At 40.9% G+C, this 15,582-nt stretch overlaps 1 protein-coding gene across 1 annotated transcript in view; it reads left to right on the top strand.

Moving 5' to 3' along the window:
* FRMPD2 (FERM and PDZ domain containing 2) overlaps positions 1 to 15,582 on the top strand; it is a 446,136-nt gene that overhangs the window by 334,675 nt on the left and 95,879 nt on the right. The window contains exon 34 of the mRNA XM_078640972.1: positions 10,332 to 10,500. Coding sequence (XP_078497098.1) covers positions 10,332 to 10,500 — 169 coding nt within the window. The remainder of the gene's footprint in view (positions 1 to 10,331; positions 10,501 to 15,582) is intronic.

Here is a 15,582-nt window from a genome sequence, read left to right as displayed (position 1 = left end):
TATAAAGCCCTAGCCATTCTTACATCTTACTGGATGCATAGCTTTTTTTTTTTGCAAGGCCACCAGCAAATCCGTGTGCACCCTCGAACACCTTTAATCAAACTATTTACTGTGTGGGGAAGAAGCTACCATATGTGATCCAGAGAGGGCCAGTCTGACTACACTACAAACGTTAGAAAAAGCTTCATGGATATTGGGTTCAGAGGCATCTTCATTAAGTCAAATAAGAAAATCAGGTTGACAAGTGGTGACCAGATCAGAGAGAAAATCATCAGGGTGAAATCTTGGCACATCTAATCCTGAGGTTTGGTCTGATGTTACAATAGGCTCCTTAAATAAACGTGCCACATTCACATATGTTTCAACCCATTGAAAAGTAGGCAATAAAGGATTGTAGTTGCCTTGGACAACCCATTCTATCTTAAAGTTGACGAGAGTAGAAAATAAACAAAGAGAAACAAAAATGTAATCAATAATTGAACTGTGACTTCTCCCCTTAAATGTAGGAGTCCAGTCATTGTTACTCAATGCCTCGTTGGCAAAATGTTAACTAAATTATACCCTGAGACCGAATTGTTTATCATGCCCCGTTGCTGGGTGTGTTGGAGATGGATGTGGTCCGTGGTAAAAGACAAAATGTCGGAGCCACTAAGGGTGCAAATTAAAATCTCCCAACAACATAATCATCGTAAATTTACCAGACAAAGAAGGCCCTGAAAATCATCTTGGGCTTCTCTGGTCAGTAAAGAGTTGTAAGTGTTGCCAATTAACACCCTGTACTTATTTGGGAAGGTCTAGAGGATGCTTAGGATGTTGAGTAAGCTGGAAGAGACCCTCTCGGCTTTACAGTTCAAGTCCAAATTAGCAAGTGTTGCAAGTCCTCGCCTGGGTCTACTGTGGATGACAGGAGTAGCTGTAACAAGGAATGTAGCATATCCATCCATATGGAAACACCCCTGAGCATCCCAGGTCTCTTGGAAGCAGAGGATATCATAGTTGCTCAATATCTTAATGTATCCCACATCAGAGACTTTACCTCGTGACCCCGCTATGTTTCAGCTGACTACCTTGAGATCCCCAGGTGAATGGATACCTCTGCAGTCACTGAAGTGTCTGCAACAGAGTGTGGGGTCAGTAATCCTGATCAATTAGATGGGTCAATGGCTAAATCTATTGTCAAGGTGCAGGCAGGAATTCATAGATAAACTAACAGGTCAACTGCCCTACGGGCACCTCCACCTCTGTAAGGGTCTTTCTAAACTAGGTGGGTAAAAAAGCGTAAAGGAAATACAGTATGTTGTTATTCAGAGCCACTCTAATCCTAAAGCTAGAAAGTTAAAAAGTTAATGTTTAAATGCGGCAAGAAGTATTTACTTTGCAAATCACTTTACCAATTTTCACTAATTTATTGTATACGCTCCATAATTCCCTTAAATTGCCAACTAAATTAATGCGCAACCATATAAAAATAATTTTGGAACATATATTACAACTAAGTGGCAAAGCTCCTTTTACCAGGGAACTGGACCTTGTGCTGTCTATCAATGTTGCAGTACCAGGTTGCTTTCCCTCCAAGTTTTATCACGTATTGAGGTCTACTCACAAGCCATTTGAAAAAAAAAGTAGTACTCGAGTTGTATTTTTTTACACACTCTTACATAACTTTTTGAACTGTCCCCAAAACATCTAAAATGGGAATATAATCAATATAGTCATATACAGTTAATACAAATAGACAGGCCCGTTGCTGTCTTTGGACTTTTATTAATAGGGAATGGATACTTAAGGGCTTATTTACAAAAGCATGTAAGAGTACGTAAAAGTGTACTCCTTAGAACGTCTTCCCATACTCGTAAATGCTCTTGCAATTGTGTTTTGAAATGTGATCTCAAATAGACCCTTGGATAGATTCCTGGTTGATGAACAGTGCCTGAAATGTAACTACTCTGCTGACATAAGCATTTTCTCTGGAGCACACCCTGCTTCTCCTTCAATCTAAATTCATGCTATATCAAATATGTAACATGAAATGCAATACCTTCAAGGACATGAACTGATGCACAAACACTCATTAACACAGACATGCACACTTGAGTAGTAGATGCACTAACCCATTAAGCATCTTTACTGACATTAGAAACTCTGACTTTCATGTTGTACACAGACCACCGCAATAGGTACTAAGCTGACTGCACTGTATTAGTAGGACTGTAATCTGCAGGTGGCAGTTTTCTTAGTGTGTGCTTAACTGACCGATCTTCTTATATACATCTTTTATTCGCTATCTCTTTCCATACAACATTAGACATCTCAAAGCTTGAATGGGTTTGAAGGGCTAAACAAATATTGTTTACTTTCCAGAATATTGTTCACCTTGCAAATAGCAATCATCCTTAAAGCCTACACAAATGTCTGTTGCAGGGCAATTTTCTATACCTTCTGGCTCTGGTGTAGTCGTCAAACAGATTGTGCCACTGGTCGTATGGACCGTTGGTATCAGCTGAAAGTGTATTCTGTGACCTAATATCCAAACATCAATTTAAAATGACATTGAAACCAATTTGACTTCACAAGAACAAGAGACAATATGGTCCCCACACCATGGAAGTTTTATTAGCAAATTAGTCAAAGTTACAAGCTTTATTCATTCAGAAAACCAATCAATCAAATAAGCATAACATTTAGTATTGCTAATCAATCCTCCTAGATATATCAGGTAAAAGACAAAGCAAATCATTAATAAGTACCAAATGCAAATGAGAGGCAGAATCATTTCTATAAAGGAACTTCCTTATTTTCAATAAAGCATCAAAAGATGGCATGTGAAAATCTAAGCAGAAGGTGTGAGTCTGAAATGAACCAAGTTAAGGTTTAGGGTAAAGGGACAGAAACATTCAAGAGTCCAACTCAAGAACTCATAGATATGGGATCTCAGGTAGCAGAGTTAGTGAACGATCTTCCCTCAGCAAAGTCAGACGAGGATCTCCTCCTACCAGCTATTCTAAGACACACAATTGAAATATATTGCACATTTCTTCAAAACATCTTTCCACCAACTCCCTCCAAACTTGGACAATCAGAACACGCCATTTACCTGTAGTAAACTCCCCTTATTCCCATCATCGACCAAGGCACGCAGAGCTGCACAGCCTTCAATGTATCCACGGTCTGTACTGCAGTGTACACAGGGATCTTTTCTCATCCCCATGCACGGAGTAAATCACAACAGACTCCTCGTTAATCACACCATCTTTTTTAGCTTGGTACATACATTTGATTTTCAGAAAATGTAAGAAAATATAAGACTCCCTGACTCCCTAAATCTCACTGAATGAGGTACGTCCCTGTTCATTTAATAGTTTTTTCCCTTTCTGTATTGATGATCTGCATATTAGTGATTGTGAAAAGCATAAAAAGTGAGCTCATTGACTGTGAGATATGTCATAGGCTATGCTGACAGTGCCGCAACTCGGAACGGTAAGCTGCATTATGATTGGCCAATTCATTTTAAGGAATTATCCTCCTGCCAACTCAGACTTTCAGTCAAGTGACTGAGATGGAGAAGTAGAATTGACTCTAGACAGTCAGGGTGGCAGGGGTAAAATATCTGTGATTGGCCGAGCTGCGTAATATCTGTTTTTAGCAAATTAGGCATCACAGAGGACCTTGCTTGTCTAATTGCAGATGGTTTAAGGTGTGTGTAATGAAGATGTTTGTAGACATTGTCCTACCTTGGTACCACCCTGAGCATCAAGGATACTGACCACGTCTGGCTGGTATCATGGTATTCAAGCCAGTGCACTCTACTTTGTTGCAAACAAAGATGGGCCTGATGTATTAAGGGTAGTTTGTAAACCAGATTACAAATAGCACACAACTAATTTGTGAACTGTTCAGTGTTTTGCGATGCAACTGATTTACAAAGTAGTCACATTACAAAATGTATATTCGTAGAGGATCTCACTGCTTCCTACTTCATGAATTGTACTGAGGCCGATTGCATTTTGCAATGATCTATGAATGGCTGCAAATGCAGGGATGCAGGCCTGAGAGGAACACCAGATCTTCAACCCTGTGATCTTATTCCAAGCATGTCAACATTTCTTTTTAGTGGTAGCCTTTGTCACTTACATGGACAGGTTCTGCTTTTGCAAATAATTCTTACAAACAGTGAAGACACTTAGGGAAGCAGGCTGTGGTCCCCTTGACCACTCTGTTCTTCCAATGAGGCTGCTCTATAGCATTCTCAAAGGGGAAACTGTTCTACAGCTTCCACTTTGCAAATCAGTTATTCAACTTGGCTTTCAGTAACCGATCAATGGTTTGCAACCACAATTAATGTCTCAAACCATTGGTACATCCCATGGCGACTCGAAAATAAGAAAGATACCCCCTTTCAAGCAACCCCACCATTTGCGATTCTGAAATTGTCTCAAAATCCCTTTTGGGTGTCTTAATATCTTTTCTGGTTCACAAAAGTGGATATTTACATTACAAAAAGATGTTCTAGGGCTGCAGACCATTTGTTCTTGTAATTCACATTCTTTGCAACTACAAAATACCTTTGCCCATTGTGAGTGAAATTTCCTAAAAAATTTTCTCAATGGGGTTGGACAATCTGATATTGGTCGCATATATTTACCCTTCTTACCAGAGTCTTTAGTCATTTGAGTGCTGGCTAAAAAAAGATAGTAGAAAAGTGGAATCCGAAATCATCAGCCTCAACAAATACAAATCCATCGAAACAGGACACCATGTGGGTAATAGATTACCAACCACTGAATGGTACCGTACCTGATATATGGTAATTAAAGTGTCTCTCAGGCCGGAGTAGTTGTCTTCTCAGTAAGTTGAATTCATTGGCTATTTCCTGTCTCTTGTCAGTTAGGCCAGGCACATCAGAATAGGAATCCTGTTAGTCTACTGTTGAGACAGATTTAGAAGGATTTTAGATTTCCACATGAGAAATAAGAATGATATTTTTCATGGTTTTGTCTAAAACCAGATCCTTTCTATTAGACGCCATGAGACAGCAAGGGTTTGTTGACGTTTGGCGACAAAGGTCAGGAAGCCAACAGGGGGTTTCTTACAGGAATTATAAATATCACCATAAGTCAAGGATTGACTATATTTTAATGACTCAAAGACTGGTCGATTCAGTTAAAACAATAGAATATCTCCCTTTACATCTCTCAGACCATTCTGCTGTTAAATTGGTGATGGGACTTGGTAGTAAAAAAACCTCGATTGTTTGGTCCTTTGATCGTTCCCTACTCACTAATGAGGAGGACATTTTGTTCCTAAAGACAGAGACACACAACTTCTTCTTATCTAACAATGGAACAGCCTCTGATAATATTATCTGGGACTCATTTAAGGCAATATTGAGAGGGTTGGTTGTTGCCAAAGTCGCCTTTAGGAGAAAGAGATATAACGAAATGATTTCTTCTATAGAATCAGATATGGCTTGTGTTCAACATGAAATCGACCTAAATAGTACATCTTCGAGGTCGATATTAGATCCCCTACATAATAAATTGGCGACTTTGAGGGGTAGTCTGGCATCATCCTTGAGTTTGAGGGTCCAACAGAGATGGGAAGCCAGCAAGTTGGCCCACTTCGAATATAGCGAAGGTGCTGGTAAACTGCTGGCTTGGAAGACCAAAGTAGATCAGGTCCGGAACAACATTGCATCTATTAAAATAGGTAACACCAAGCTCTCCTCAGACGAGGATATCAGGAAGGCATTTAGGGAATTTTTCCAGGTAATATATAAAGAAGACAAAGTGATATCGGTTGAGTCTGCCAAGAGTTGGTTGAACAATATTACTCTACCTTCCCTCTATCTTGAACAATCCCAATACTTGGATAGCCCCATAACAGAGATTGAGGTGATATCTGCTATTAAGAAATCTAAGAAGGGGAAAGCGTCGGGACCCGATGGCCTTCCGGCTGAGTTATACAAGATCTTAGACTCAGAGATAGCTCCTTTCCTTACAAAGTTGTTCAATAGAATACTTTTAGAAGGAATGTCTCCCCCAGCATCGTGGGATAATGCCTCTATTACCCTCATTTTAAAACCAGGTAAACCTAAGGAAGAATGTGGGTCGTATAGGCCAGTATCCATTCTGAATGTGGATTATAAAATCTTTACCACAGTCTTATCATCAAGATTGGCCGGCACCGCACCATCTATCCTTCATTTAGATCAAAAGGGGTTCTTAAAGGGTAGACAATTGTATGAACTGACCTTTGATTTAATTGGTGCCGTAGATATAGCAACATCTAATAGGCTCCCATTGGCGGCGATAACACTGGACGCAACCAAGGCTTTCAACAGGGTAAATTGGGTGTACCTGTCGGAGGCCTTGGCCAAGTTTGGTGTGGGAGCAAGTTTTCGTAGGGCGATCAGCCTGTTGTATAGCAATCCTTCTGCATCTCTTCTCGTCAATGGAGACTTATCAAGCCCCTTTTCTATCACTAGGGGAACCCGACAGGGGTGCCTGCTCTCCCCCTTACTTTTTGATTTTTACATCGAGCCTTTTGCGCAGTACCTAAGGGAGGAGATCTCCATCAAACCATTTAACTATCAAGGCTGGTCGAGGAAGGTGGCACTTATACGCCGACGACGTACTTATATTAACATCAGAGGCCGCTACGGCTCTCCCGGCTATAGTGAAATTGGCTCACGCTTTTGGACAGGTGTCGGGGTATGAGATAAACGCAGCTAAAACGGAAATGCTTATTTGGAATGATGAAAATCCTCCTATGGAACTCCATCCTGGCACTTCAATGCGTTACTTAGGTTTAACAATTTTAAAAGATATAAACAAAATAGTCCAAGTTAATTTGTCCACAGTACTTAAAGACTGCCGTAAGCTTCTCCAATCTTGGTCGCATCTCCCTCTCTCATTAATAGGTAGGGTCAATCTTATCAAAATGTCTATTCTGCCAAAAATATCTTTTTTATTCAATACCATTCCCTTATACTTTGATCAAATATTTTAGCCAGATTTCAATCAAATGTTTCATCTTTTATTTGGCACAACCATCTTCCACGTATCGCTTGGAAAAAACTAAGACGGCGACGTGAAAAGGGTGGGTTGGCGGCTCCAGATTTAAAAATCTATGCTTGGGCCTTCCAATTGTCCCACTCAAGGATGTTGTTGAAGAATCTCGACGCCTCGGGGGTGGGCATGATGTATGCAGCTATGTTGGAGGGGGAAAATATTAATCATTCTAGTTTTCTTTTTAAGTTTGGAAATCCTAAGTTTTTAAAAAAAATTAAACTGAAGACCCTACAGGGTCTTGCTCGAACATGGGCTGAAATTATGAAATCAATAAAAGTAAATTACTTTTGTGAAAAAACTCCGTTGTGGGACTTGCCTGAAAGTCCTGCCTGGCTTGATGACATCTTGGCAATTCCTCTGAGAGAGGCAGGCATGGAGGTTTGGGGTGACCTTTTCTATGAGGGTGATCTATTATCATGGGAACATTTACAAGCCAAGGTTGGCCATAATTTTTCACGCTTCAAATATATCCAGATGTATAGTTGGACTGCAGCCTACAAAACATCTCTTGCCAATAAAAATAAGTTTAAACTTGGTGGACATAGCCCATTTATTTCTGACTTATTCAAACAGAGGTCCAGAAAAGAAAGAAATATCTAGATGGTATAACTTTATTATGGAGGAGGCAGATGGAGACTTTGTCTTGCCAGGGTCATTATGGGGTTCTGTTCTTGTGGATCTGAACCTACAAATTCTTTGGAAGTCTTCTTTTGAGCTTCTGTGGAGCATTGTCAAGCCATCATGGCTTCGAAGAAATCACATCTTCACCTTTTATAGGGCGTATTACTCCCCCTCAAGACTTTCTAAATTTGTAGGAGGACAGCCAGTGTCCTGCGCAAAATGTGGTTTGATTGCTGCTTCGGATACTCATATGTTCTTGGATTGCCCGGAACTAACAGTGTTCTGGCAGGATATCAGCAAGTGCCTTTCTGAGTCTTTAGGAAGATCTGTCACAATGGATTTGCCCCTGATTATCTTTGGAGTCTTGGAAGGAGTACAACACTTACCCAGATGTTTAGTTTTTTATTCCATCTTGCTCGCAATAAGAGAGATCTGCAGGAAATGGAAAGACTCCTCACCACCCACCTTTAGAGATTGGCAAAACTCTGTACTGCAGACCTCTGTCACAGATATGGCCCGAGCCGGTAATCGCAGAAAAAGGGCATTTTGGCACCTATTAACGTGGCCTCAGTGACGTATTCAGGTTTTTTTTTTTTTTTTTTCCCGAGTCCTGTTGCATTACCTATTATCACAAGCATTTGCAATAGGTCTCGCAGTTACTTGAGTTTAAGCTATTGGTATTGTAAATGACAATGCCCTTTATTTACGATTTTAAAACGAAAACAAAAATAAAAGGCATTGTTATTTGCAATGGTAATAGCTCAAACTCGCGTAAATGCGCGACCTATTGCATTGCAAATGCTTGTTTGTTCTTTAAGTTGTGCTAATGGCGCTGTACGCGTGCGAGCAAGCAAGGAAAAGGCGTGTTAATGCTCTGCCAGCCGTACTCGTGCACATTTCCTTTCCTTGGAGTTCTGCTGACGACGCCATACGCGTGCACAACACTGTCTTTCTACGCATGCAGACATCTTGCGCGCATTGTGGGGAGCTGAGCAGCATAGGAGGACCAGCATCGAAGTAGTATATAAAACTGTAAGTTATTTTTAAACAATAATGAGTAAGTATGTGGCCTGTAGCATACAAAGGCTTTGGGCTTGTGTTAATTTGCAGCTGAGTTTTTTGCTGGCGATTGCAAACACGGTGTAGCTGAGTGTAGCTGAGTGTTTGATAAAAGCGGCGTTTGTTACAGCAACGGCCTGGACTGTGCTAGTGAGTTTACAGTTCCTGAATTGGCAACGTTGCTATTTTTTCAATTGCAGTTAACTTCAGCAGTGGATTGTAAATTAGAGGCAATAATAATAAGAAATAGTATGCGTGCATTCTCTTTTAACCCGTGTGGCATCGTACAGGTTGATAATGGCTGTGCTGAGACTGAGAGCAGGGAGAAGGGTGGCTTATGGCAGGCAGCGCATTGTTGCCAGAGGTGGCTAGGAGTATGGAGGGGGCGAATGCTAAGAGGGCATCGAGGATTCGGGAGACTTTAGTCATGCCCTAGGGAGATGGCAAAGAGTTCTAAGCTTTGCGAGTGGTGAGGGGTATGGGAGAGGTGCAAAGCAGGAAGAGCTCACCGTCAAATTGTAGGGCTGACCAAGGAGTTTGCTGGGTTATCGTTGTTTGTGAGGGGGCCCCATATGAGAGAGCACAACGTGTTATCACGCCGTGAGCCGTACACGCGTAAATGTACTTAAAAAAGTATCAGAGAACTCGTGCACATCTCCTGCCCTGCGAGTTGTGCGTCACTGTATGTGTGTGAGCAAGCAAGGAGGAGGTGTGTTAATGCGCCGCAAGCTGTACGCGCGCACATATCCTGTCCTTTGAGTCCTGCTAATGACGCCACATGCGTACACAACTGCTGTCTTTTGTAATAATGCGCAAGAAACGTCAAGCAGCCAGCAAGTGTGAATAAAAGAAAATTAGCATGCAAAACAATAAATAAAGATTGCAGGGCATTTGTATAATTCAACAATAATACACAAGGGGCAACAGGCACACAAGGGGCGGCAGGAAGCCAATGAACGAGAGAGCATGGAGTGTTATCACGCCGTGAGCCGTACACGTGTATATGTATTTAAAAAAGAGAACTCGTGCACATCTCATGCCCTGCGAGTTGTGCGTCACTGTACGCGTGCGAGCAAGCAAGGAGGGGGCGTGTTAATCCGCCTCAAGCCGTACGCATGCACATCTCCTGTCCTCCAAGTTCTGCTACCGAGGCCATACGCATGCACAACTGCTGTCTTTTGTTAGCGTGGACATATCCTGTCCCCCTTCGCAAACTAAGTCGACAACAATAGATCTCGCCTAGGTGTCCAGTGTTTGCGCTGCATCGCTAGGCGAGACCTAAAAATGGGAGCATTATGTTACATAGGAAATTTTGTTAGCATTTTCTTTTAACTTTTGCTGACAAGCCCATATAAAAACTAAGAACTATTTATTGTGCTTATGTTTATTGCCATTAAATTGTTAGGACAAGTTTTTGTTTTATGTTCTTTAATTCTAAATATGTATGTTCTTGAATGTTATCATCATTTATCTTTGTATGTATAAAACAATATAAAAGTCCACAGCCATCTACTTGAACAGAATGCTTTTGAGAATGGATTGGTGATTTCACAATCTGCATCTGTGACTTGCTTTTCATAGGTGAATGGTGATTTTCTGTCTGGCCTCACACACAGCACTGCTGTTGATGTTCTGCGTCGAGCGAAGGGCACTGTTCATCTCACTGTCTGCAGACCTAACTCATCTCTGTCTGTATGCTCTGAAAGTCAAGAGGTGATATCTTCAATGGCAAATGGTGCTCCCACTTGTGGTAAACTTTAAATTTTTTATCAATTCTCTCAAAGCACTTATTTTAGGCTGATGAATGATGTTTATGAGAAGATGTGTGGTATGTGTATGATATAAGACCTCTTTGAGGAGGGTTAATAGTTTAGGAGATGCCAGTTTCTGGAGAAAAGTACAAGCAGAAGGTGATGGAGATCTCAGTAGAGGTCGGGCTTGTGGTTAATGGACATTTCTGAAGATGTTATAGGTTGTGTGTAATAGAGATTTCTTTGGTGGTGGACAGGGTGTGGATGATGGCAGTCTGTTGGGGGTCACAGATTGTGAATTATGGAGCTCTTGTTAAAGATCTCAGTTTGTGGGTGATGGAGATCTCAAAAGAGGTTACAGGTGTTGTGTGATAGAGACCACTCTGTTAATGGCCTGGGTGTGGATTATGGTGACCTCTGTAGGGGATCACAGATTGTGGACGATAGTGATCTCTGTAGGAGTCACAGTTTGTTGATGAAGGCGATCTCTGCAGAGGCCATAGCTTGTGAAGGATGCAGACATCTGAGGAGATGTGCATGTTCTGGGTGATAGATGTGGCCTCTGTGAGATTCACATGGTGGATATTGAAAGGTAGGCTGAGGTGTAAAGTGTGGTAATATCTGATGAGGTGTATGGGTTTGGAGAATGTAGGAGTTTTGTGTGGATATGTCTGGTGCAGGTGTTTAAAAGAACTACATGTTTAAGTGCACAGATGTGTGCGAAGAAGATGCACTGTGCAACACAGAATAAAGAGGTATTTAGCAATGACTCTGAAGAAATGTGCAGGATGTATGAATTAATACATTGTTTTAGTGCACAATGGAAGCTAAATTATTTCTAGATTAATAATATATGGTGGATGATATGTAACTGAGGTGCAAAGCAATAAGACGATTTCCTCAGGATCATACATTTTGATCAAGCTGCAAATAATGGGCTGAAATTTACCGGTCCTTGTTTTATAGTCCGCAACTTAACTAATTGGCAACATCCCTTCCCCGTCTAGATGTGCAGGGCATGTACAGTGAAGGAGCTCTTCAAGATGTATGGATTGTTGCTTATAAGAGGGGATTGCTGATAAGAGCTTCAGGGTTTTGGTAATAAAGGAGCTGTCCCATGACACGTACAGAGTGTGGTGTGAAGAATACTTGGGAGCATACTAATGTTTTACAAAGATGGGTGTGGGACTAGGATGTTTAATTAGTGCCACGGGGTCTCATTTTGAAAGATCCTATATTCCCTGAGGTGCGTCCCATATTTGAAGGTCCTTCAGTGTTTGAATAGTTTTTGCTGAAAGATTGCATGTTTCCCCATGCACCCAAGCATGTGTGTATTGCCAAAAGTCTGGGTTCTCTTAAAAGTGTAACTGTCAGGGTATGCCATGGTTGGGCATTCTAGAGCTGTATGCTGGAGTCTTAGGTACAATGTATCTCCTAGATCTTCCAGCTTATTATCAGACAGGGGATACTACTCTTGGTTGATGTTACACTAGTGACATTGCCAGGGCAGTGTTATTCTTCAAATAAAAAGGAAAGCTGCTTAAATAGCAAAATTGAGCCTTCCAAACAGTCTTTTCTTTACATGTATCAGTAACATTGATTTCAGACATGTGCAGTTTTCAAGGGAAGCCAACTGGGGAGGCGAAAGTTATTTGTGTGGCCTTCAATTACATAAACAGAAACTATCATCCCCATAGTTTGGGAGAATATATCACCTTCCAAAAGCACAATGTCCATGTGTACGAAGGAAGACCTATTCACAAAAATCTGGTCGCAATTTGCAACCAAAAGTTATGTGACATGTGAAAAATGTAAAGAAAAAACCTATGTACCAAAAGATTGGTTCACTAAGTTCCAATTTGAAGTCCGACCTACCATGCGAATATTAATGAGATAGGTGGCAAGTTGCGATTCACTTGGATCAGTGACCTTCTCAGGGATGGTGGGCTGCTAGTATCAGCAGACCACATGTCCCTGATCACCTTTCAATAAAGCAAATGTTTTTCAAATGCAGCCCATTCTCTTAGAGGAAATAGGGCTACGTTTAAAAGGAAAAGGAGACCGAGGGGACCAATTCCATTTCGCAAATGCGTTACCTCTCCAACTGAATAATGAGTTGGAATTTTTCAATGTTTTACAACCGGATTTCATTTGCAAAACATTGCTACATTGCATTCAGATTTGGTATTTGAAAGGGGCACCTACAAATAACTTTTCCAAAATACTGAATTGGTATGGGGTTACAATCTTATTTTAGGAGTCGGTTAAAGTGTACTGATTCCTGAAACGGAATTAGCAAATTTAAGAAAGCATTTCTGGGGTCTCAAGCTCCGCGTCTGAGCATTTACAGTCATAAAAATGCTTCGTACATTTGTCCTCTGGTAGATAAAGCATCATTCCCCGCCCCAGAAATTGACTCCTAAGTCACAAGCTTAAGTCACTTCATTTCCTCAATATGGTCAGAGCTGTCACGTGGTTGGCCCTTTTGATAAAGGAGTACCACTTCAAATTTGCATTGAAGGTAATGCAAACACTTTTTTCACCTCATCCTGTATAGACCAGTGAGATTGTTTCAGCTTTCCTGTCAAGATATTTAAGAATATACGTAAAACCTTTAGTAAACACCATTTCCTTTCCCTGCATATTTATCATTCCTTAGGCGATGATTAAGCTGTGTTTCTTTTATATAAACCATAGATTTATTTAGAACCTTTTTTGCTGCTGTCATTTGAGGTTTTTACAACAAGGACTCATACAGACATCTTTCAAACTAGTGTCCCTCCATTTCACATTTTATCTCTAGGGTTGCTAACCATCAGATGTCTCCTTTTACATAACTGTCCCCTTGGGGTTGAAATGTTGACATATAATTCTCTCTGGACTAGTGTCTTTTGTTGAAGTGTACAAACCACTACTTGTGATCCAAGCAACAAGTTAGATAACGTTGGTTTCATTATAGAACAAGCATTTGCAATGAAATAGGTCTCGCATTTACGCGAGTTTGAGCTATTGGCATTGTAAATGAGAATGCCTTTTCTTTATATTTCAGTTTATAAAACATAAATAAAAGGCATTGTCATTTACAATGCCAGTTGCTTAAACTCGCGTAAATGCGAGACATATTGCATTGCAAATGCTTTTTTTGTCTTTTTTACGAGGCTGCTCAGCATTGCCAAAAAAGTCCCCCCCAACCCCCTTGCGGATGCTAAACAATGTTAGCAAAAACCACTAGCAACAAATAGGCCTGCACTGACGGCTAAAAGCTAATAACTATTGGCATTGCTAATTGTTTAAGATTAAGCATTACATAACTGCACTAGACTATCCCCCTCACCCCCAATCTGCTCATAAATTTCGAAGTCATTTGACACCTATGGTGAAAGACAATTTAAATCCAGGTTTTGTAAGCATGACTGTTTCACCTCTCCTCTGGTTTGCGTCCTGTGTCAATCATAGCTGGGCCTGCAAGAGACACAGCATATCCTTCGAACCTGAACAATGTGTTACCACCAAGCTAAGGCACAAGCCACCACCAGCATAGACCGCTCTTTCGCCGCATTGGTTAAATTAGCCTTTACAGTGGCTGGTAAACGATGCAAGTTTTTTTATTTTTTATTGACATCATGAGGAAAACCAAAGATAATTTATAGTTACATACAATAATTCAAAAGTAATTACTAAAAAGGGAAGTTAGCAAGATTAAACATGACAGGTAACAGGAAAAAAAAAAGAGAGAGATTATATTATTGGTCCCTAGATTTTTTCCATTTTCCGCTTTGATTGAATTCCCCTTGTTTGTGCCAGGGCATATTCCATATCATATGTGTCCTTGACCAACCTCCACCACTCAAAAACTGTCGGTGGGTTTTGTTGTATCCAAACCCGTGCTATTGTTAGGCTGGCACAAGTGATTAAAACATTCATTAGATCGACCTGACACCCGGTCCCGCTGAACCCGCCCACCAGCACATCTAGAGCTGTAAGTATGATTGGACATGCAAGTTTCTGAGAGAGAACTTTAATAACTCCCTCCCAAAATTCAGTTAACTCTGGGCATGTAAAAAACATATGATTCAGGTCAGCTGCCCTTAGATCGCATTTTGGGCACTTGGTGCGATCATTATTACTATTGTAAGATGCCCACTTCGAAATTCTTTCTGGCGTATAATATAACTGACATATAGTTTTATGTTGTTGGAGCCTAAGGCTAAAAGAATGCACTGAACGGCTTATACTGTTAAGGGCTGTAGATATTAAATTTGGCGGCACATCGATATCCAATTTCCTACTTCACTTCTCTGCTAACTTCGAACAGTCTTCCTTCCTGAGACCATTAAGAATTTTATACCCTATACTTATCAGTGACTTATCTTTTTCCGCATGTATACAATTCCATATATCAGAATCAGAAATGGTAGTAAGATTTAACTTACGTACAAAGTAGTCCCGAATCTGATAATATTTAAACCGAGCCCCTTCAGTGAGATTATGACAGTCCTTCAATTTTTCAAATGTTACAAAACCAGCGTTTTTATACCTAAGCTGGAAAGATGTTTACCGGCTTGATCATGAAGGATTTAGGAAAAGCCAGGATTACTCCACAAGGGAGTTCTATAATTACACAGAGAAGTTTTGCATTTAATGAGAAGCGCACGCCAGATACTTATAGTGTCCCGCGCCGTCTTGAATTTTACCCGCTTAAAGTAGTTTGGATCGTTAAGTCTATAAAGAAACATATTGGAGTCTTCCCCCAGTATAAGGAAGACGGTGGCAGTGTCTTCCCGACCCGCTGTTCACCCGCTAGCTGAGTAAGAATCAGGATCACCAGGCATTATTGCGTGGGCTGCGAGGAGCTAGGATAACGATTTGAAAATTTGCCGTATTATTTATTGTTTTAGATTTGATTTTAAAAATCTAACTTGCCTAATTGCTGTATATACTTCCTGACACTCTCCCCGCATCACCTGAGCTCCAAACTGCAGCCTGCCCGCCCTGGTCCGACTCGGCAATTAGTGCCGTAGAGCAGAGGGCGGACAGGTAAGAGCCAGGCACTTACGCTAGAGCAGAGGTCAGCGCTCTAG

This window comes from Lissotriton helveticus, chromosome 5_1 (genome assembly GCF_964261635.1).
Source record: "Lissotriton helveticus chromosome 5_1, aLisHel1.1, whole genome shotgun sequence".
Lineage (NCBI taxonomy): Eukaryota > Metazoa > Chordata > Amphibia > Caudata > Salamandridae > Lissotriton > Lissotriton helveticus.
This window is presented reverse-complemented; position numbering and strand designations above follow the sequence as displayed.